Source organism: Callionymus lyra, chromosome 14, assembly GCF_982586985.1.
Source record: "Callionymus lyra chromosome 14, fCalLyr1.hap1.1, whole genome shotgun sequence".
Lineage (NCBI taxonomy): Eukaryota > Metazoa > Chordata > Actinopteri > Syngnathiformes > Callionymidae > Callionymus > Callionymus lyra.
The window spans coordinates 20,351,897-20,374,390 of NC_141831.1; the positions used below are offsets into that span (position 1 = coordinate 20,351,897).

A 22,494-nucleotide genomic window follows, 5' to 3' on the forward strand; every position below is an offset into this window, starting at 1 on the left:
CCAGCCTTTTTAGGCGGTGTATCATTTTATTCTCGCCTTCATTCAATTTCGCACTTATTTAATCCTTTTCATGGTCCAACGACCCCAACTCAGAATCTTCTTGAAAAAAAAGTGAATTGTTATTGGTTGTATTCCTCTTTTCCTTTATCCTGATATCACCAGCATTCTTTGTCCGCCATGTCAGCTTCTAGGTTTGCTTAGACTTTTCTTAGGGACACGACATATATACGTTCAGATTCTTTAACTTTCTTATGATACAATAGATATCAAAATAAACTGCAACCCTGCAGCATAGACTGTGTATAATATGGACGCGGTATCTGTGAAGCTTCATGAAGCAGTGTCATTATATTCAGAGTCCACTAGATGGCGGTCTCTACACTATTTTCCTTTGTTTTGAACAACTGTTTTAATGAAACATCACATCCTTTTTAAACTGATGGTGCCACCTACTGACCTCTAAACAACATGACACTGCCTCATGAAGTACTTTTTTTTGGTCACGACCAAATCACGTCAGTACTACTGAATACCGTAAATTCAAACAGTAACTTGTTTCAGTACTTGAACGCATCATTGTGACTGAGCGAGTAAAGAGTATGCGATTTAAACACAGCATTGCACCAAATGGCTCCACATTCCAAACTGTGATTCAGACTACGTCGGCTGCAGTATTTGCAGCAGTAAGTTTTAAGGCCAGAGTCGGTAGTACAATCTGAAAAAAGTTCCTGATGAAGTACATGATTCAACTCGAGCATCCTGGACTCTTAGCAAGTCTGAACCGGTAAGAGACTCGTCTCTAGAATTATTATTACTGCTTCAGGTTAATACGTTTAAAATGTATGTTAGTTTTGCCTGTATATTTATATCCGCTTGCTTCTGCGTACTTCATGTCATTGTAATTTTTTTTTTTTTTTTTTTTTACATGTCTGTTGGACCAGTTGTCTTCAAAGCATTCTCAACAGCAGCAGCAGGCCAGAGAAAGAAAACAATCTCTTGTGTAATTCAAACTGTAAGTTCTCTTGTATTAAGTAATCATTATTGACATTTAATATTAAAGTCGGTTTAAATTGAATCATATCATTTTAAAGTTATTTAAGTTTCCGATTCACTTTGTAGTTTCTATGACTTCTAGTCCTACAAATATTAAAGCTTTATTAACTTGTTTGTCCTCACACCATGTGTTGATTTGTTGATGAATAAGTATGTTTAATTAACAAAGAAACAATTGTTTAATCACTGAACAAAATGTATTATATAATTATTATTAATCATCGGATATGACAAATCACAACACTAACCAAGATTATAAACTTGCATCTATGCAAATATAGTTTATCAGTGCACAGACTTCTATCACTGTTTTTGATTATTTTCAAACTAAAAAATAAAGATAAGGAAATTTAAAAAACACAGCCAGATCAGCGGGAGAGCGATGCCTTCTATCGATGAGCCGCCACTGTTCCTACATCTGTTACATATCCAGGGTTTTCTAAACAAATCAATGGTACAAAGTATTTGCATCATACTTGTTTGGAGTTTAAAGTTCTTTGTCAAAACTTTGGTCATTTATTTTGTGAAAAAAACTATCTTTGGATGACAGATTTATCCACCTAGAAGGTGTTAATTGCTTTTCTTTTTTTTTTTTAAAGGATCAAATTTCTGAAAACTTCAATCAAACACGTCTTAAATCAAGTTCACAGCCTGTATTTTTGTGTGTGTGAGTGTGTGTATGTTTCATTAGCATTAAAATCACACACAAAAATTGGTTTGTTCGAGGCGGCGGCAGAAAATTAGGTTTGGCAGAATCACACATGAGCCGTCTCTGTGTGAGTGATGTTTGTCAGCTCTAAAATGACTTTTCTCTCCCATCAACTCTGACAGTGGGAAGTGGGACCGCTGTTTCCCAACCTTTGTTTGTTGTTTTTCTTCTTTCTTTCTTTCTCTCTTTCACCACAGGGTCACATCTCTGGCTCTCTTCTGTTTCCAAGTTCTTGGCAATAGGAAGCCAAAATCAATAGCAATGAACCATCTATTAAATGGCGGCTATTTTATCGTGAAATATTGCCGGTAAATGCCTCTATAAATCATTTTATTCGTAGATATCTCATCTATAATGTTAAGATGTCGTTTACTTACTTCCTTCCTCAGGTTAATTGAGAGTTATTTCATGGTCATGTGATGCTGCCTGGGTGTTGCTTTATCAAGATTTGTACAGTGACACAATTTCCCTATAGTAGTAGTAAGTAAGTAAGTAATTTGTATTTATATAGCGCTTTTCCAGACCAGGGTCACAAAGCGCTTAAACAATCAAAACAATATTCAATAAAGTATATACTTTAAAGGTCAAGATAACCCTGAGAACAACACAGGAGTTCCAGAAAATCAAGGAAAAGCCTAAACAAATAAAAACGTCTTAAGATGTTTCTTGAGGGATTCAGTAGACTCCATCAAGCGCAAAAAGAGAGGAGCATCTAGTGATGATCTAGGTCTGATGAAGCTTCATGAAGCTTCATGTTGTTTAGAGGTCAGTAGGTGGCGCCTTCAATTTAAAAATGGTGTGATGTTTCATTAGAAGAGTTGTTTAAAACAAAAGAAAATAGTGCAGAGACCGCCATCTAGTGGACAATAATGACACTGCTTCATGAAGCTTCATCACTAGTAGCATCTTAAAAGGGATGATCAGAGTCTTCTGTACCAACTGAAATGTACGATGGACTGATACGAGCGTCTATATGAAGCTTGATGTGTCTTCAAGCTTTTTTTAATATAATTCTATATAGTTTAGACAGTACTTGGAAAAGTGGTCCATGCAGCCTCAACCGTGACAAACCAAAAAACTCCTAATGGATTGACTTTTATGACTCCACACCGAGGATCAGTAGAGCGTTTGAATGGTGGAGATTTTTTTTTTTCTCTACAGGCCTCAGAATAGACCGTCACCATGACAGTAATGGGGGAAACACTATTACACATTTCGCTTCCTCCTCTAACTGGCCCTTAAGGCACCCCGGTGCATTCTCGACAGCGTTTATGTCGCCGCGGTGACACTAATGACTACTGTTAACGATGTCCAGACTTCCAGCTCTTCGCCAACTGTAGAGTCCGTGAGCCGTCGCTTGTCACTTTGTTCCCTTCAGGGATTCCTTCACAACAAAGAGATAAAATGAAACATATTCACAAACGCTGGAGCCATGTGTTGCAATTTTCTCCTGAGGTGACGGTTTTAATGCTCTAACTTCATCATAGATGTTGCTGAATAAAAGAATGTTCAACGGACTGTTGTTATCTCATTATAAACTGATGGTAATTAACAGACCGGTTATTTAGTTACACTTTACAGCTGCTAGGAGTCGATGAAGACAGAGTGGGACTAATAAACCACAGAGGTCAAGGCGTGTTTAGAGGGTTCAATGAAGTTTCTAGACACCTTATTAACAACGAGAAAACTCCTGTAGTTATATAGTGAGATGTTTGTTTTTCAGTGTAACATAACTTCCTTATCAGCTTTTTTATCACATTATGTTTTAACCAGCAATATTTCACACAATAGGATGTTTGACTTTTTGACAAAGTTAGTTTTTTACATTAGATGTATTTGTCCCATACACATAATTGTGTCACTTTGGCAGCATTTCTTACTGATGTCATGTCTTGTTATTTTATTGTGACAAACTTGTTTTGTTCTGCTTGTTTGAGTTTGTTTAGAACCTCGGCGCCTGTTGCTGCAGCTCTGCAGAAATTACAGTATAAAGCCATGCCCAGCAGCATATATATATATATATATATATATATATATATATACCTTTAGACCCTTAGACAACACAAGGGTTATTTAAAAATGTACATACAAAAAATTGTTGTGTTGCAAATAAACATTTGCCACTAGATGGCAGCAGTCATTACGTTCTCCAAAGCTAAAGGAAAAATAAAATCCTGAGAGATCCCAGCAAGGACCGAGGGCGAGAGGATACAGTGGACTCTGGTAGCTTTTAAAGCTTATATTTGGACCTATTTTAATTTCAGAACAAATGAAAGCTGTTACGACTTTGTCAAGAGCCATGTGGTAAGTAAAGTAAGTTAAGTAAGTAATTTTTATTTGTATAGTGCTTTTCCAGGGTCACAAAGCACTTAAACAATCAAAACAATATTCAATAAAGTACATACTTTAAAGGGGCAAGATAAAACTAATAGCACAACAGGAGTTCCAGAAAGGAAATTGTTATAAGAATTTAAGTGATCAAAATGTGTCCCTCACAAGTCGGTGCCTCGTGACTGATAAAACTTGTGCATCATTACTGATAAAACCACATACCATGACGTTTAATCAACAAACTGTAGATGGTTCTTGTCTTATTTTTGCCAACCGAAGATCAACCCCCGCCACGAGTGTGCTCTTTCTAATCAACGTTCATCGTATCTGTAAACCTGTTCCAGCCTGGTTGTGGCTGACGTAGCTGTGAAACTAAATAAAAAGCGTGAGGGAGCTTCAGATCGTTGGTGTTCACTGAGATTGTTTGAGCGGGGTCTCTACGATCTGAGTGTCTCCCCTCGTGAGTAACAAGTTTTGACTCTGGTTGTTTTTCACTCTGTCCAGGCATCGAGAACTTGACAAATTCTCCCAACAGAAATCAAGTAAAGTAAAAGTTCTTTGTAAAGTGCCTTTCTAGACCAGGGTCACAAAGCGCTTTAATAATCAAAAACAATACACAGTTAAAATATATTCTTTAAACGGCCAAGAAACATAAGACAAACATAAGAGTCCCAGAAATTCAGGGAAAAGCCTGCACAAATAAAACTGTCTTAAGATGTTTCCTAAAGGAGTCAGTAGATCATCAAACACAGAGAAAGAGGAAGATCATTCCAAAGCTTAGAAGCAACAGTCTGGAAGGATTTCTCTCTTCTGGTTCGGAAGCGTGTTCAGGAACCATCAGTAGATTCTGATCCACAGACCTCAGAGCCCGAGCTGGGGTGTAAGGCTGGATCAGATCACTGATGAAAGGAGGAGTCTGACCATGAATAGATCTGAAAGTAAGAACCAGAATTTTAAAATTGATCCTGAAAGAAACTGGCAGACAGTGAAGAGTTTTAAGGATCAGAGAAATGTGAGTTCTTCTACTAGAGCGGGTCAAAATTCTCACTGCAGCGTTATGTATTAACTGCAGGCGAGACAGATCCTTCTTGTTTAAACACGAAAATAAACTGTAACAATAGTATAAACGAGTACAAACGCATGGATTATAAACTCCAGATCGTTTTGTGACATAATTTTAGAGATTTTTCTTAGTTGAAAGTCAGATCTGTGGTCTGTAGATTGTGGAAGTGTTGGACTTAATCAGGCATGAACAGGACGAAAAATGTAGCATGTAAAGGGCCCCACAGAACAGTATTGCAATATATTGCAACATTTCATATTGTTGTCCCTGTAGTGGGATACACATCATATCACCAGATTCTTGCCAATACAAAATCCTATTTGATGTTATTAATTTATTTTTTTTTCGTCATTTTAAAAGCTTTGTCTTTTGATTTTTCCTTTAATATTTTTTTACGGATAATTTTTACACCCTATTCATAGTGGTGTTTTTCCCTTTTAGTTACTTTACACAAGCAGTTTTTTTTCTTTCAGGAAAGAACATTATTTCCCTTTTTCCCCAATGCAATCACTTTTTAAGTTTGTTTGTTTGATGTTTTGTTTTTTTACCTTTTTTTTTCAACCAACCATTTCCTTTTTCATTTCAGCAATAGTTACTTATTTGCGTTCTTCCTTCAAAATGTTCCTCTCTTTTCTCAAAACATCTATTTTCTCCGATATCTTCCTTCAAAATTGTTTTCCTTCGTTTGTAGAAGGAAAAGGTTTTTTCTACTGTTTTATTTCCAACTGTTTCGATAACAAAAGCACTTCATGATTTTTTTTTTCTTACAAAAAACATTTTCTCATTATCAATATTCACACTTTTACAGAAATTTTATTTTAAGCAATTTAATCTTTTTTATAATCAAAACTTTTTTTTTCTTCATGGATGTTTTTATGATGGGCTGTCAAAGCAAGTATGTTCTGTATTTTAAGTGCCCACTAGATGGCACTCTATTATGTAAAGCATTTAATCATTATTCTTCTAAAACTTTTAACTGCTTTTTAAATCAGGGCGCCACCTATTGAGCTCTAAAAATAGGACACTGCTACATGAGGCTTTAACATTTCAACCCTTTATTTTTCCACAAAACCTTTGTTTCCCTTTTCATTTTTTCAGATGTTCGCCTTGTATTCCATTTAGAACTCACGCCATGGAAATAAATCATTTCAGAAGTTTAAAAAAGAAAAAAACAATCCAAAGGATAAACGTGAATATGGATGAATAGCAAAATGTGCCAGAGTTTTAAATGGAATTCCTTTTTTTTCTGGAGTGATTTATTGGAATTTTCAAACAAGCTATTTAAAAGCTCTGACTTTTTATTTAAAAAACTTGCAAGAAATTCTGAGTTTCACTTTGCATGTTACATTTTTCGGCCTGTCCGTGTCTGATAAAGTCCAACACTTCCACGCGAGAATGAATCCTTGAATCCTATTGTATGAAAAAACACTATGAAGGGATAAAACTTTTGCAAAAAATAAAATAAAATTATTATAACGTCCTCCACTCTGAGGGAGAAATGGGCCACTTTATCACTGTAGGACATAAAAAATAGAAGAATATTGGGGATGAACTACACAAGTTCATTGGTCTCATCAGCCTGAGTAGCTTTCACCCACTTCTCTCGTTAAAAAAAAACATGAATCTTATCTTTCAAAATGAGGCAGAAGTTTGGCGATGGATTTAACAAGGTGCTCTGGTTCGTCCTTGGCATCGACAATGTGTTGAGTTTTACATCTGCTTCAGGTCACACGCCACCGTTGCTGTAATCCTCTCGGGCCTCCGACTCATTTAGCAGCTCACAATGAGCAACCCTGTGGTTCCTCTGATGTGGGGCGACAAAAGTGTGACTATGTGTGAGAGCAGATCCTCTCGCCCTCCTCTTGTTCATCTCGGAGGCCGGTCCAGGTGTTTGGAGATGATTATCTGGATTTAATCACAGTCAAATAAAACAAAGATTTACATTTTATTTTTAATCTCCACTCACCTCTCTTTTGTGTTTGACTTTTATCTCCTCTTAAGTATATGTCTCCCTCCATTTGTGTTATCTTTGGGTGATCACGTTCCCAAGCATGAGAGTTGTCAGCGTGTCAGGGTTCTGCTGCTGCTGTGGGAGCGCACTGTCATCTAGCGGATGAACACCGAACTGCAGGAGGGTAGTCTCCTACACAACTCTTATGACAAATGATCGCTGTTTATCACAGTCTAATTCACAGGTAACGATTATACATTACCGCCTCATAAAGAACTTCAACAAAGTCCTGATCCAGTTAGTCCAGTCCATAGTTTGTACATGAACCGTCAACATCTTCTTATATTTAGTGATTTACTCTAAAATATCCCAAGAAAACAACTTTTATACATCTGTTAAATGCCCTAATGGGACCAAAGGATATGCTAAGACTATTTACTTTGCATATTACTTTTTCTATTGCATATTACTTAATTCTGACAATAAAATACGAATTACAAAAAGGAAATACATTTTAAAAATTACTTTGTTTTCTGTTTTATTTACAGTATAACTGTTAATGAATAATAATAACAAAAATTCTGTGTGACTAGTGTTTTTTCTACAAGATTAACGTGAGCTCAGGAGCGGTCATCCACTATCCCCACGTCTGGTTTAGAGGCATCATTTAAACTCTATTTGTTGTAGGACTGTGGAAGGAAACCAGAGTGCAACAAGAAAAGCATACCAACTCCAACAAGAGTTCCCCTCTGACTGGATTTGATCTTGCAACTCTGTTTCCATGAGGCTGTGGACAATGTTTTTTAAGTTTTAAAATGAAAATAAATGGAGTAAATGTGTTGTTACTTACTGGTTGCTGCTGGCTGCAGTTTTCTGAATTGAGTTTGTTACGCGTTTACTTTCACTGCAGCTTCGGGTGAAGCTCATAAACAAGCAGGTCACGACCGCCGCTCGCTGTAAGATAATGAAACCATCCGCTCGCCAGCGTCGGCCATCGCAGAGAAAAGTGCTCTTACATCCAGTGTTGAGAGGTTCAAAACAGTTGTGTGTGCCTCTTAATAAAGCCTTTAGAGTCGTGATTGTAAAGCATTCTTATCCATCTCTCTGTCTGTTTACCACTCTTTTACGCTATATAACCAGGAATTGTTTTAAACTAGGAACATAAAATAAAATTTGCTCTTGTTTACTAATTTAAATTAATATTATTTAATTATTTCAAACGTTTGTCAGGTTTTTATTCTACAATATGTTTCTGAAAATACATTAGGTATCTTATGGTTATTATTTTACATTTATACTTCATTAAATATTTATTAAAGAACTTTCTTTACATACACACGTAGCTCTTTCAGATGTTTTTCTATTTACTTGTACATTTTTTAAACTCTAATTTGTGATTTCTACAGTCCATTTGAAACTAATTCATTATCAATGTTGTTTTTATACATTTCTAAATGGACATTTTTTTCATAATGAATCATCTCGACTACATAAACTAATGTTTTATTATATGTTGAAGGTGTTTTAAAATATCTTCAAGACAGAAATGTTTCAATGTTCTTTTTACATTTTAATTAATTTATATATTTTTTTTGGGGGGGGGGCTATCTCTCATTAGAAAAAAGTGATTGTAAAGATTTCCCTCGTAGTGATTAATAAGTTTCTCACTTCTTTTATTCAATGAGAAAATCATTACTCTAATTATAAAAGGGTCACTGACACAGAGACGCTACGATTTAGAAGTGATTAAAATTGACTCGCGTATAGACTGTACATCTTTTCCTCCCCACCCGATCGTTGCAGCATCAAGTTAAACAACAATCATCTCCAAATTACCGAAAACATTTGTTGTGCTTGTCTGTCTCCGTTCCTCCCGACAGGTGTATTAGCCCCAGTTCCTCTGCAGTTGCGGGTGAAGAAGGTGCGCGAAGACTAATTACACACCGTGGCTCCATCAAGAGCCTTCTATCTCCAAGGCTGGATGTAAAAAACTGTGTAATTATAGATAATGCGTCTGTAATTAGCTACTTTCTTAATGAACAGACTTTAAATGAGATGTTGCAGCGATGCTGAGCAGAGAATCGGTCGGACTCATTCTCTCTGCTGAATGAACAGCGACCGTGGACAGTTTTCTTGCTTTTTTTTTATTTTTTTAAAGCTCGGATATTTTTTTTCTGCAGCCACTTCAGATCTGCTCGTCCGTCCATGTCAGCCTCCTCCATCATCAAAGCAGAACTGTGATCCGGCCCGCCACCCCGGCTGTGTTTGATATTCTCGCTCGTTTCGATCCATCAGGCCTCTTTGATCAGCAGATGATCGGCCGTAACGTTCCAGGTTACGACCCGTCACACGCCATCCTGCCCACCGAGGTTCAAAGAGTTCCTCCTCGTCTTGTTCTCCCCAGTCTCCAAATGACCTTGTTGAGGTCCTTCCTTGTTCATCTGCAACTGTAGATGATGACATGAACACAGACAGGTGTTGAAGATAATTGAGTGGCGGGTTCTTGTCAAGAAGGTGAATCTCTACCCAGAAGAATCCGCCAGAGTACAGTGTCTCCCTGGATCATTCTGTGTTTCTTAATGGACAGTTCATGATGCATTTTTAGTTGCTCACCAGAGTTCTTTTGTGTCTTTCTTTTTAGTTGCCATTGAGACCCAGATCTTCAGGCTTGCTTCCTTTTTAATTCTTGCCTGTTCGGTTACGTTTTGGATTTATTAAACGGATACATTTTGGATTTAGTGACTAGATATGTTTTAAGTTATGACGACTGTAATTCACCCTTGGGTTATCTCTGGGTCAAGGTGACCCGGACGCCCGAAAACAAATGTGTTTGTGGTATCCCTTGTGTTTTCTCTGTGTCTAGGAGAACGTCCTAGTGTATTAGAGGAATATCATTTCTTAAACTATAACCCTAACGCAACACAAGGATATCTCAAACACATTTGGATCACCTTGACCCAGAGATAGCACAAGACTGTTTGACTTTTGTATTGATTCCTGTGACTCAGTGTTATCTTGACCTTTAAAGTATATACTTTATTGAACATTGTTTTGATTGTTTAAGCGCTTTGTGACCCTGGTCTGGAAAAGCACTATATAAATACAAATTACTTACTTACTTACTTACTTACTGTCTTCACTCCTGGGTCTTCTGTTGTCTCAGTGTTGTCTCAACTTTTTAGACCGATATACCTTAAGCTTTTTTTTTATGGTGGCTTTCTTCAGTGATGTCACTCACTCGCCAGTCAGTCGGTCAACTTCACCTTTTTAGTGCTGGCTCGCTTGGAACCAGAAATTAGAGGGTACTAAAAGTAATATCTGCTTCGAAGTACTATGCTGGTGAAACAAACCGTTGAGTCCATTAGATGAGGGACAAGATTAGCCAATGGAAAAGGGGAATAGGGTGAGAGGGTAAACGTCTTCCAAAAATCTATACCAGCGGTCATCAACTTATTTGCAACTGCAACCCAAAGGGCTACCATCCGTGGTACACACATTTGAAATTCTTAATATACTGTATATAATTGTGGCTGATAAAAGATATTCCTCTAATACACTAATTACAGTATTGATCCTCCAATGCGGCAACAAGAAAGGAAACACAAAATCAAACGTAATAAAATTCATGAAAAATATTTGTGAACAGACCCAAGGACTTCTCTGGTGTCTGCTGGTCCGTTGGTGACCCCAGCTCTATACCGTCCAGTTTGCACGTTCTGGGGTCCTCACAACGCTCATACAGTAGGCGAGGAAGAAAGGGAGCTTGTATGGCAGCTGTTTATTGAAGGAAGTGATGGATCTTCTAAATATGTTTGGATCCAGATGGTTATTTGGAAGCACCTGGTCATTTCTATTGAGTCACTTTGCTTCTGAAAAAAAGATCTTTTTACCACACAACCATAATTTTTAAAAGTCAATCTTATTCTAATACAAGAAGTCTAAACGCTGCACACTTTAATCTATGAATCTACATGTTTACAGTTCAAATACTGGCCATTAACAAACCTCACATTTCTTTCCCTCCACACCCACCAGGAGGAGAACCTGGTGCAGTATCTGAGGGGGAACCAGGGATGGAGAGACTCTGGAGATTCAGAATGTATTTCAGCTCTGGAGCAAGTGCTGCATTGCTGCGACTAGTATCCGTGGGAAACGAAAGGAGGGGCGGAGGAGAGAGTGTTCGCAGAGAACTGTTGCTAGGAAACACTTGTGGCATCTGTCTCCTTGAAATGCCAGAGTGAAATGCCGGTCTTGTCACCGTCGGAGTTTCGACCTGAGCTGCCTGGTTAAGCAGAAGACAAGGCACTTTTTCTTCTCTTCTTTTTCGATATCGCCCACCATTGTCTCACCTTCTGTATTTATTCATTTAGACGTAAGAACCTGCGCCGACTGAGAATGAATGCATCTCCACTGACCTCATCTGAGGACGGACCACACGTGATGATTCTCTTGTAGTGACACTTAGCTGGAGCTGTGATTGTGTTACCGGTGTGTAACCTTGGGATAATTTGATTTCTCCTGTCTTTGGCTTTCAGTGTAAAATATCCCATTAAATTCCTTCCAGGCACCGATCCCAGGACTTTTATTCACCTGCTCTGTATTCAGACACACATCGTAGCTGGAGGCTGGATCTTGTCATTCATGTCTTTGTATTATTTCAGGAGGAATATAAATATCTCTTAAGGGTCTAAAAATGCATTTATACAATGTATTATCTTACAGTTTTAATTTGAGGTCATTATATGTGCATATATATATTTATCTTTAAAAAAAAAGTCAAACCTCAAACTTTATTATTTTTGACAAGTCTGAATTGATATATTTAAGTATTTAGAGTTCTTCTGTCATACTACCAGCTCAAACAGAAAGTGTGACCTTGTAAACAATGTTTAGACCATGTGGAAGTCTTTCTCTCCAAGATGCAGTGAGTCCCTCATGATGACCATGTTTTGAGCTTATTACTTTATAAAGTTCTCTCTCGTCAGAAATCTTGGCCAACGAAAGGTTACAAGAGCAGAAGCTTCATGAAGCAGTGTCATGTTGTTTAGAGGTCAGTAGGTGGCGCCACCAGTTTAAAAATTATTTGATGTTTCATTAGAACAGTTGTTAAAAAAAAGAACAGAACAGTGTAGAGACCGCCATCTAGTGGAGTCTGAAAATAATGACACTGCTTCATGAAATCATCACTAATATAGATAGATAGATAGATAGATAGATAGATAGATAGATAGATAGATAGATAGATAGATAGATAGATAGATAGATAGATAGATAGATAGATAGATAGATAGATAGATAGATAGATAGATAGATAGATAGATAGATAGATAGATAGATAGATAGATAGATAGATAGATAGATAGATAGATAGATAGATAGATAGATAGATAGATAGATAGATAGATAGATAGATAGATAGATAGATAGATAGATAGATAGATAGATAGATAGATAGATAGATAGATAGATAGATAGATGGATGGATGGATGGATGGATGGATGGATGGATGGATGGATGGATGGATGGATGGATGGATGGATGGATGGATGGATGGATGGATGGATGGATGGATGGATAGAAAGATAGATAGATAGATAGATAGATAGATAGATAGATAGATAGATAGATAGATAGATAGATAGATAGATAGATAGATAGATAGATAGATAGATAGATAGATAGATAGATAGATAGATAGATAGATAGATAGATAGATAGATAGATAGATAGATAGATAGATAGATAGATAGATAGATAGATAGATAGATAGATAGATAGATAGATAGATAGATAGATAGATAGATAGATAGATAGATAGATAGATAGATAGATAGATAGATAGATAGATAGATAGATAGATAGATAGATAGATAGATAGATAGATAGATAGATAGATAGATAGATAGATAGATAGATAGATAGATGGATGGATGGATGGCGACTTTTGGGATTTATGAGTTAATCTCCAGTTTCATTGGGCGGGCTTTGATTCATTTTCTAATGTAAATATCTTTATGAAAAGAGAGTTTTGTACAAACAGACAAATACTGATGAATACAATAGAGGTCCAAGATCTATTTAAGACACAGATGGGCGATGACATTAGATATCTTACCAGTAACTGTTGCTCTTCAAACAACCGGAAAACAATGTTTTGATGCTCGGCTTTCTATGTTCAATTTAGTTAAAAAACCTCCAATAATATTTTTAGGATCTTTGTTCGTCTATACTTTATTGATAAAATTCAGAAATACAAAACAAGATGTTTTGCAAGTGTGTATGTGTATGTGTTTTTATTAGTTATGATGGACTAGTATTCTGTCCACTGTGTCCCTCAGTCCTCACCCTAGATAGCTGGGGTGAACTCCAATCCAATCACAATGTGATGTTTCATTAGAACAGTTGTTCAAAATGTCAGAAGACTCAACTCCCTCCCTGTCCTACCATCACTCTAACCTCTGCTTGCACTATCTGTGCCTTAACTTTGTTTTTTTGTTGATATTCTGTTCATTGTTGATTATTTATTTCATTTTGTTGATTATTTATTTTTATTTATTATTCACTTTTAATGTCCTTTCATTGTCATTTGCATCATGGGTCTGAGAGGACTACAGTTTCATCTATGCTGTATGTCTTGATACACGTATATTTGACAAATAAAAGAACTTGAACTTGAACTTGAAAATAGTGCAGAGACCGCCATCTAGTGGACTCTGAAAATAAAGACACTGATTCCTGAAGCTTCATCAGACCACCAATTGGAATTAGTCCACGTTTGTTCAGGTTCAGCCATCCGAAAATAGTCACTGAAATACAAACTTTTTTCAGACAGTTTTTCGATATCTGATGATATTGAATCATCTAGTCACTTCTAAATTTCTTCTTTCCATTTTTTTTTCTATGTCTAATGGTTGAAAATAAATGGTCCTCTTAAAGGTGGTCATAATGCCACGGCTAAAAAATACTTCTGTACGCTGTTGTGACATAAAGTTGCAGAGAATCAAAATAAAAATCTTCCCATTTACTGCACCAACCACCCGAAACTCCAATCAATAAGACTTCGCTCCGTAGCGCAAATTAACAATGTTTTTCACTCAAAAAGGTCGAAAAACAAGCAAACTTTTCTCGCGCCTCATCGACATCCAGCTCATTTGTTGCGCAGAACAATTGTTGGGATGGATTTCTGCCTCCAGACAATATTGTCCTCTATTGATAAGCAGCTCCTTTTCAATCAAGAGTCCGGCCGCAGTGGCGTGACGGGAATACTCATGTGGGAGGTTAATGAAGTTAACCAAGACTCTGGATGAACACAGAGCTGCCCTCATGCAAATGTATAAACATTATGACCGATATTTACATGAAACATTGACTTGATGCTCTTGTTGGGTTATAGCAGAGTTGATGAAAAAAGTATCTTATTGTCTTATTTGCCAAATCTCATAAATAGATGGATAAACTTTATTGATCCCTTTGGAGGTCTCCTTCGGTGTATTGTTGTCCAGTAAACAGCAACACAAACGATAGATTCATAAAACAAGAACAAAGTGCAATTGAAGAACAAAAATACAAAGGACAGAAATCTAAGTATAAAGAACATAGATCAAAGAAAAGTAACACAATACATAGAAAAAAAAACACAACACATAGAAAAATAACACAAAAAAGAAAAATAATGATGATACTCCTTTGAAATTTACATTGTATCTTCTGTGTTGGTTGGATCAGTTTTAATTGTTTTAAAGCAATGTTTTCTAAATATATTTATGCATGAGCAATCTTTAAATTAGGTAAAAGTAAAACATTATATTTAAATGCATCAGATTGCAAAATCTCATAATGTTGGATTGTGAAAGGTTTTTTTGTAATTATTTATTTATTTATTATTTAATTATTTTTTTTGTAATTCATTTTTCACTAACAATTTTTTGTCAATTCATATACTACCATTTACCTATTTTCTAGACTGGTTTGAATGTAATTGTCCTTTTTGTTATTTAAATCATATTTTAACATTTTTTTAACTCTTGTAATCCCTTTTGTTATTTCGGGGTCAAGGTGCAACACAAGGGATAAATCAAACGCATTTGTTTTAGGGCCTTTGGATCACCTTGACCATGAGATAACAGTCTAAAAAAAAAAACTGGCAAAAAATATAATCAATTAATTGTATTTTCATTGTTCTGTCAAACGTTTTCTTGAGGTTAAAAAACTTTTTTTGAATCTTACATTTTCAAGTTATTAGAAGTTAAACCTGGTGATGAGTTTGAGCAACTGGTGTCTGCTATTCTATAAAACCCAAAACAGGAAATAGGTCTTACAGGTTGCGATCTAGTGGTCACCATGATTCTAAAATATTTATAACAGTGTGTTGACTTACAAAACAGAGTCAAAGGTAACCAAAATTGTGAACCATGGTCTGAGTAGTTATTAGCATCATAGACTCTGTTGCCTGGTAACACTGGAGACTCCAATGAAAGGTCTGTGCTGACAGGAAAGTTCCAAACTCTGACATCCATGTAAAACATTAACAAAGACACGCTTTTCTAGAGTCTAGAGTCGCTGGGATTCAAAGAGAAGAGAGAACAGTAGAAGTGAGGAGGAACAACACGAGCGAACATGACAGAGCAATGACACCAAAGCAGAGCATCCAAGAAGACGAGGAAAAAGAAAGTCTTAATGGAGCGAGACGTGACACCGGCTGCACTCGACTTGGAGGAATCTGTGGCTGACACGCCACGTCTGTCAGGATACCTGAGTGACAGGCGTGAGGGGGGGAGGAAGCTGATTATTTTTTGCCTATGTTAATTCAATAAAAATTCGTTTTAACACACGTCGGTAATGGTTAATTTATTTATTTTAAGAAACTTAAATAGTTTATTATCTAAACTGGCAAACACCAAAAGACACATACAAATGACCCAGGTCTTCTGTGCTGCAGGTACACAGGGAGTCCATTTTGCAAAGACCCCCTAACCTCCAACCCCTCCCTTGGTCTTCTGGGGCCAGGGTTTGCCCAGATACTCTTTCCCCCTGCCTGGTTTGCTGGCTGTTTCTGGACCCGTTGTCACTCCTGGCGTGTCCCTGGTGCCGCCATTTTTCGTCGCCTCAGTGATGTTGAACAAGCTCTTGGCAGGATAGTAGAGCTGCAGTATAGAGCAAGTGAATGTAAATAATTAACCATGAATCATCAGATTAAATATTTTATATAAGTGTGTGTGTCTGCATGTGTATGTGTGTGTGTGTCTGTATGAGTATGAATGAAAGATATACAGGCTGTGCTAAGCAGATGTGTTTTTTTGGTTTCTACCGCTAGATGGCGGCATTCTTGTTACACAATTAGATATTTGTACACATGATTACACACATAACTTACTGTAAAATGCACAACGACCCCCCGACCACGACAAGAGAATATATATATATTTTTTAATGTACTGAAACATGCTCTTTGAATTGTCAGCGCTTTTTTAATTTAAACCTGGGGTCGGGGCAGCTTCTTTTTTTTTTTTGAAGACGAACATGCTGTTTAGTTTTCAGCTTTATTTTCATTTTTTTAATTTTCAAAATCTGACATAAATTCAACTTGAAACCATTTTTTTTTAACTGAATTGTAAGCGTAAATGCTAAGCTAGGTATCAAGGTATTTATAGTGGTTTATTACAAAGGTCTCAATAAAAATACACTTATTTATTAATAAATAAGGTGGAAACTATTTTTTAAGAAAGTCCCTGATGTTGGCCTCCTTTAATGGAGTCTCAGTAAAACTAGAGCAAGCTTAGACCTGAAGGAAGATTGAAACACAAGAGCTTCTTGAGACAGGCTATGGCCCCCCACTGAGGTGTTCAAAGAACATCAGCTCCTGTGTTGTTGTTGTTGGTCAAAGGAGCCGATGACGAGAGAACACGACACGATCTGCTTTCATCTCCGGCCCAGACATGATTGGACATCACTGATGCACATTTTACTTGCTGAGATACCTGCAGTAATGCTGAGGTGTGTGGAGGGTAATGATGATGCTCCAAACAAACTTCTGCGTCCTGAGAAGAACTTCAGGATGTGTTTGTTTGAAGGAGAAAAGGAGGCAAACACAAAACATTTCTCACCGCTTAAAACTTAAACAAACTTACTAAATGAATTAATCAATAATACATGTGTGTCAAATTGAGATGCCCCTATGAAGCCTTGGGTTATGTTGGGATCTCCTCACATCTGGAACTCCAAAGCCTGATGGCTTCACCTTTTATCTGAACTCGGATTATGCTTTATTTTTGTTAGTTAAATGTTTTACATTATTATTGCCATTGTCAATCTTTATTCGTTTTCACTGATATTTCACTGCCACATCCACAGTTGTGCTGCGATAACTACAAGTGGCCACAAGGTGTTGGTGTTCAACAGGACTTACTCAGACGTGGGGAAAAAGGGAGATGTGTTAATGAACTCCTACTAAGAATCATAAAGTTTTATTGCCAGTGTTATAAAGATAACATGCACATTTTTGTGGTCGTATTATCTTACCTCAATTTTTTTTTTTTACTTCAAAACTAAATCAATATAGACGTTTAGGAACATGAATAAGTGTTGCCTTAATTAAAAGTGTTTTCTTTTTTTATTCAATTTTCCACCCTACTTGTTTTCAAATGTTTGTGTGAATGGTATGTGTGTGTTTCATTCATTTAATTTAATTGTATTATTTTAAATTAGTTTGAACTTCATAACCAAGTAATACACTTGTTTTTATGTTAACCTGAATTCCCAGTTTTCTCATCATATTTAAAGCCACGGTTTTGAATGTTAGAATTTAATCTTAATTTTACTTCAATCTTGCGAGCAATATTCTTTGTTTTCTGGCATTTAAACATGCAAATCAATAAACCTTTTTTGATACAACGACAAGTCCTTCATGTTTAACTAGACATTGTTGTGCAATTGTATTAGCGCAAGTCAAAGTAAAAAAAAACAATAAATAGATATGGATACATTTAGCTTCAACTATCGTATATCTCAACACGATATTTGAGCCTAAATGAAAATATGATAATTGTTTTGATGTCCCTTGAAATAAATAGGATGCAATTTAATTTAAAAATATAAACTTTAATGAGGATATGAAATTACAAAATGTAATAATATACAAGTCTGATTTGATGGAAAAAATGTAAAACCACATAATTTCTGTAAATAAGTCACTGTATTTTTTTTGTTATTCATGGACTATATTATTAATTTAATAACTGACATTTAAGAAAAACAAAAAGTCAAATTTACTGTAATGTAATTATTAAAAAAAATAAAAACGTATTAATCATAGATGTGTGTTTACCAACTCTTTAAATTCCTTTTTCTATACGGTTAAATAATTCGATTTATTTTTCTTTTTTAAATCCCAGAAACCATTACGTAATGCAGAAGCCAAGACGCCTCGCGCATGCGCCGTGCCACCGCTCTGACGCTGGAGGGAGTTTCTCGACGATCCCTCTCCGGCGTCCCGGGAGCTGGCCTGGGAGTGGGCGAGCTGGGATAGGCTGGGAATTTGGTTCGAGCCGTCAGCGGGACACGGAGGCGGGGAGGGGGGGGGGACATAGGAAGCAGTCGACTGCTAACTTCTGGCTGAATCTTGGACAGGAAACTGGACGTCGGCCGGAAAAAAAAATCCGAGTTCTTCTTCTTCTTCCAGCGGTTCGGGTTTCAGCGGCGCTCATGACAAAGAAGCACCGCGGGTCCAACTTTGAGAAGCGGGTTTAGGTTCCTCCTGAGAGAAAACTCTACTGTTTCTCCTAAGACTCCCGGACTAGCAGAGGAGGACATCATGCCGCGGAGAACTGTGCAAGAAGTAACAGTCCAGGATGTCCAGAAGAGAAGGAACCCCAACAAACACTACGTACGTTTTTAACATTTTTTTTTTCGTGACGATAACTTCAAGATTTTCCCTTTTTTTTAGACGAATAAGTAAAACAAAGAGTGTCATATTACACTTCTTTAACTCTAACTCTCCAGCACTTTTCTTTTTTTTTTTTTACTTCCACCCACAATTATACTGTCGTTACTAACTTTTATAACATGAATTTACTTTCACTTTTTCTGAGATAAATCCTTCAACAGTTAACTTGTCTCACCTGTAGATTGTGTTTCCTCCATCTGTAACTACACACACATGGACACATACAGAAATGCGTGGAAAATGTACTTAATTCTAGTTCGATTGAACATCTGTTGCCTGTTTCCACATCTAAGTTCATCCATCCATGTATCGTGGAGGCAGCACCCAAAGCGAAGAGGTCCAGGTGTCCCTTCTCTAGAACACTTTTGTTGAAATAACATCCACATACATGAGATAACAGTGAGAAGTTTGTATGTTGTCAATTGCCATATTTTTTTTACTATAAAGCATACTTGGAAGTTTCTCAAAAAGGTACATTGTGTCGTATAAACCTTATGAATTAATTCTGGTTTTAATTACTGATCTCAAACAGATTGAATGTGGTAGACAGGGTTTAAAAATCTGAAGCTGCACCGTGAGTCACCATAGTATTACTCTGCAAGTCACCATAGTATTACTCTGCCAGTCACCATAGTATTACTCTGCCAGTCACCATAGTATTACTCTGCCAGTCACCATAGTATTACTCTGCCAGTCACCATAGTATTACTCTGCCAGTCACCATAGTATTACTCTGCCAGTCAGCATAGTATTACTCTGCCAGTCACCATAGTATTACTCTGCCAGTCAGCATAGTATTACTCTGCCAGTCACCATAGTATTACTCTGCCAGTCACCATAGTATTACTCTGCCAGTCAGCATAGTATTACTCTGCCAGTCACCATAGTATTACTCTGCCAGTCACCATAGTATTACTCTGCCAGTCACCATAGTATTACTCTGCCAGTCACCATAGTATTACTCTGCCAGTCAGCATAGTATTACTCTGCCAGTCACCATAGTATTACTCTGCCAGTCAGCATAGTATTACTCTGCCAGTCACCATAGTATTACTCTGCCAGTCACCATAGTATTACTCTGCCAGTCAGCATAGTATTACTCTGCCAGTCACCATAGTATTACTCTGCCAGTCAGCATAGTATTACTCTGCAAGTCACCATAGTGTTTTTGCGAGTCACCATAGTATTACTCTGCCAGTCATCATAGTATTACTCTGCCAGTCACCATAGTATTACTCTGCCAGTCAGCATAGTATTACTCTGCAAGTCACCATAGTGTTTTTGCATGTCACCATAGTGTTACTCTGCTAGTCTCCTTAGTATTACTCTGCAAGTCACCATAGTGTTACTCTGCTAGTCTCCTTAGTATTACTCTGCAAGTCACCATAGTGTTACTCTGCGAGTCACCATAGTATTACTCTGTGATTCACCATAGTATTACTCTGCAAGTCACCATAGTATTACTCTGCGAGTCAGCATAGTATTGCTTTGCAACTCAGCATAGTATTACTCTGTGAGTCACCATAGTATTACTCTGTGAGTCACCATAGTATTACTCTGCAAGTCACCATAGTATTACTTTGCGGGTCACCATAGTATTACTCTGCGAGTCACCATAGTATTACTCTGCTAGTCACCAAAGTATTACTCTGCGAGTCACCTTAGTGTTACTCTGCGAGTCACCATACTCTGCAAGTCTCCTTAGTATTACTCAGTGAGTCTCCTTAGTATTACTCTGTGAGGCACCTTCATATTACTTCATATTAGTGGTCTTACTCCACGAGTCACTATAGTATAACTCCATAAGTCACTGTAGTGTGACTCCAAGAGTCACTCTAGTATTACTCCACTGGTCTCCGTAGTATTACTCCGGGAGCCACCCTAGCTTTACTCAATGAGTCACTGTAGTAAAACTTTGCAAGACCCCATAATAATACGGTTATGATTTATTTAATTGGTAATCATTACATATGTAGACGTTGTGCCGCTAGTACGTTAGGGACTGATAAAGCAAAATTAGACCAATTAATTTTACCGAAACCAACTATTTGCAGTTGTTTCCTCCTTTTCCACAGTTTTCCCCCTAAATGTATATACAGATACACTTATTCAGAATGGCAAGCACTGGAAAAACTTCAGAGATTGTCGCCATCTGACTCTGAAATATGCAATTTCTTTCCCTTCGTTGAGTTCCAAAGTGCCAGGAATGCTCCATGTTCTGTGGAAAACAGGGACTTAACTTCAAAGACTGATTCCAAGAATCTGAAATCATTTGTTTAGTTAATTTTATGTTTTATTGTTAGCATTAGCAATTCTTTGGAAAGTATTGCGCTAGCCGAGATCCACCAGCAAAGCCACCCAGGAGGCCTGAGCCACATCAACTTGCTTTTCAGCACACGAGAGATCTGAGCCTCCAGACCTTCTTACAGTATTACCGAGGAAGAGTTGAGTCACTTTATGTTCCCCTTCAGCTTCTGCCCAAATCCGTAACCACGGTGTACAAACGATCGGCTGAAAAATGAAGTCCTTTATCTCTTAAAATATCTAGAGATTCAACCTCATTACATTCTCTGGTAAACACTCGCAGCTACAATAGTAATAAAACATTTCTGCTGCTGCTGAACCAGCAGAGTGTGTGGGTGTCCAGCAGAAAAGACAAAAAAGCTTACATTATGAACAATAGAGAAAATGTCCTGCTGTCTTATGATCGCTCATATGGGGAACATATTTCCATGCATGACATCATCCACAACAACAGTCCTCGCCAAAGGCACAGAAGGTGTGTGGTGTTTGTTCCGGTTCCACGTTGTGTATGTGTGTACTTTGAGTTCGTATGTGAGGGGAATACATATGGAAGCGATGGCCAACATGCCTTTCCACAGAGCAGTCCTGCGTCTTTACCATCTGTGTCCCCGAGACTCCCGGTGTGGTCCGGGTCTGCTCATGTGGCATCATAAACAACTACAAGTCGTTTTCAAGTCGTATATAAAACAGGGTTTAAAGAATTTAGAGGCATGATGATGATGATGATGCTGTTGTAGAGTCATCGATAACTGTATCAGACTCCGGCGTCCGGAGACGGACTTTAGGAAGGTCTGGGAATGTGGCCAACGGCACAGACCCAAGTGAGACACCAGGGAGTTTCCATTCACATCTCCGCCTTTTCTCATATTCTTTGTCCGTCTTCTTCTTCTTGCGGGAGTGGAAATAAATGGCTGTGTTTGTTTCGAATGGAGACACAAGCCCCAGACTGTGGTCATTAGGTTTGTTGCTTTTACAAGTCCGGCTTTTTATCTTCTCTGCCGTATTTAACCATCTCGCATCGTCACTTGACAAACGACACGACTAATTGAAGTTTTGGGTGGTGCCCAGCACGTACCCATAATGCTAGCCTATGCTGAGGGGGAAAAAACGCTGCATGCTTAACCCCATACTTACAGTAATG

General features: G+C 37.4%; 1 protein-coding gene across 4 annotated transcripts in view; it reads left to right on the forward strand.

The window, feature by feature from the left end:
• The first annotated feature begins 18,614 nt into the window (after positions 1 to 18,614).
• Positions 18,615 to 22,494, forward strand: part of sh3pxd2b (SH3 and PX domains 2B) — a 28,109-nt gene continuing 24,229 nt past the window's right edge. The window contains exon 1 of one of the 4 annotated variants that reach the window (XM_087807979.1): positions 18,615 to 18,989. In XM_087807979.1, the coding sequence (XP_087664105.1) occupies positions 18,918 to 18,989 (72 nt within the window). In that variant the 5' untranslated portion in view covers positions 18,615 to 18,917. The remainder of the gene's footprint in view (positions 18,990 to 22,494) is intronic. The other 3 variants (XM_087807980.1, XM_087807981.1, XM_087807982.1) reach the window with 3 other exon arrangements.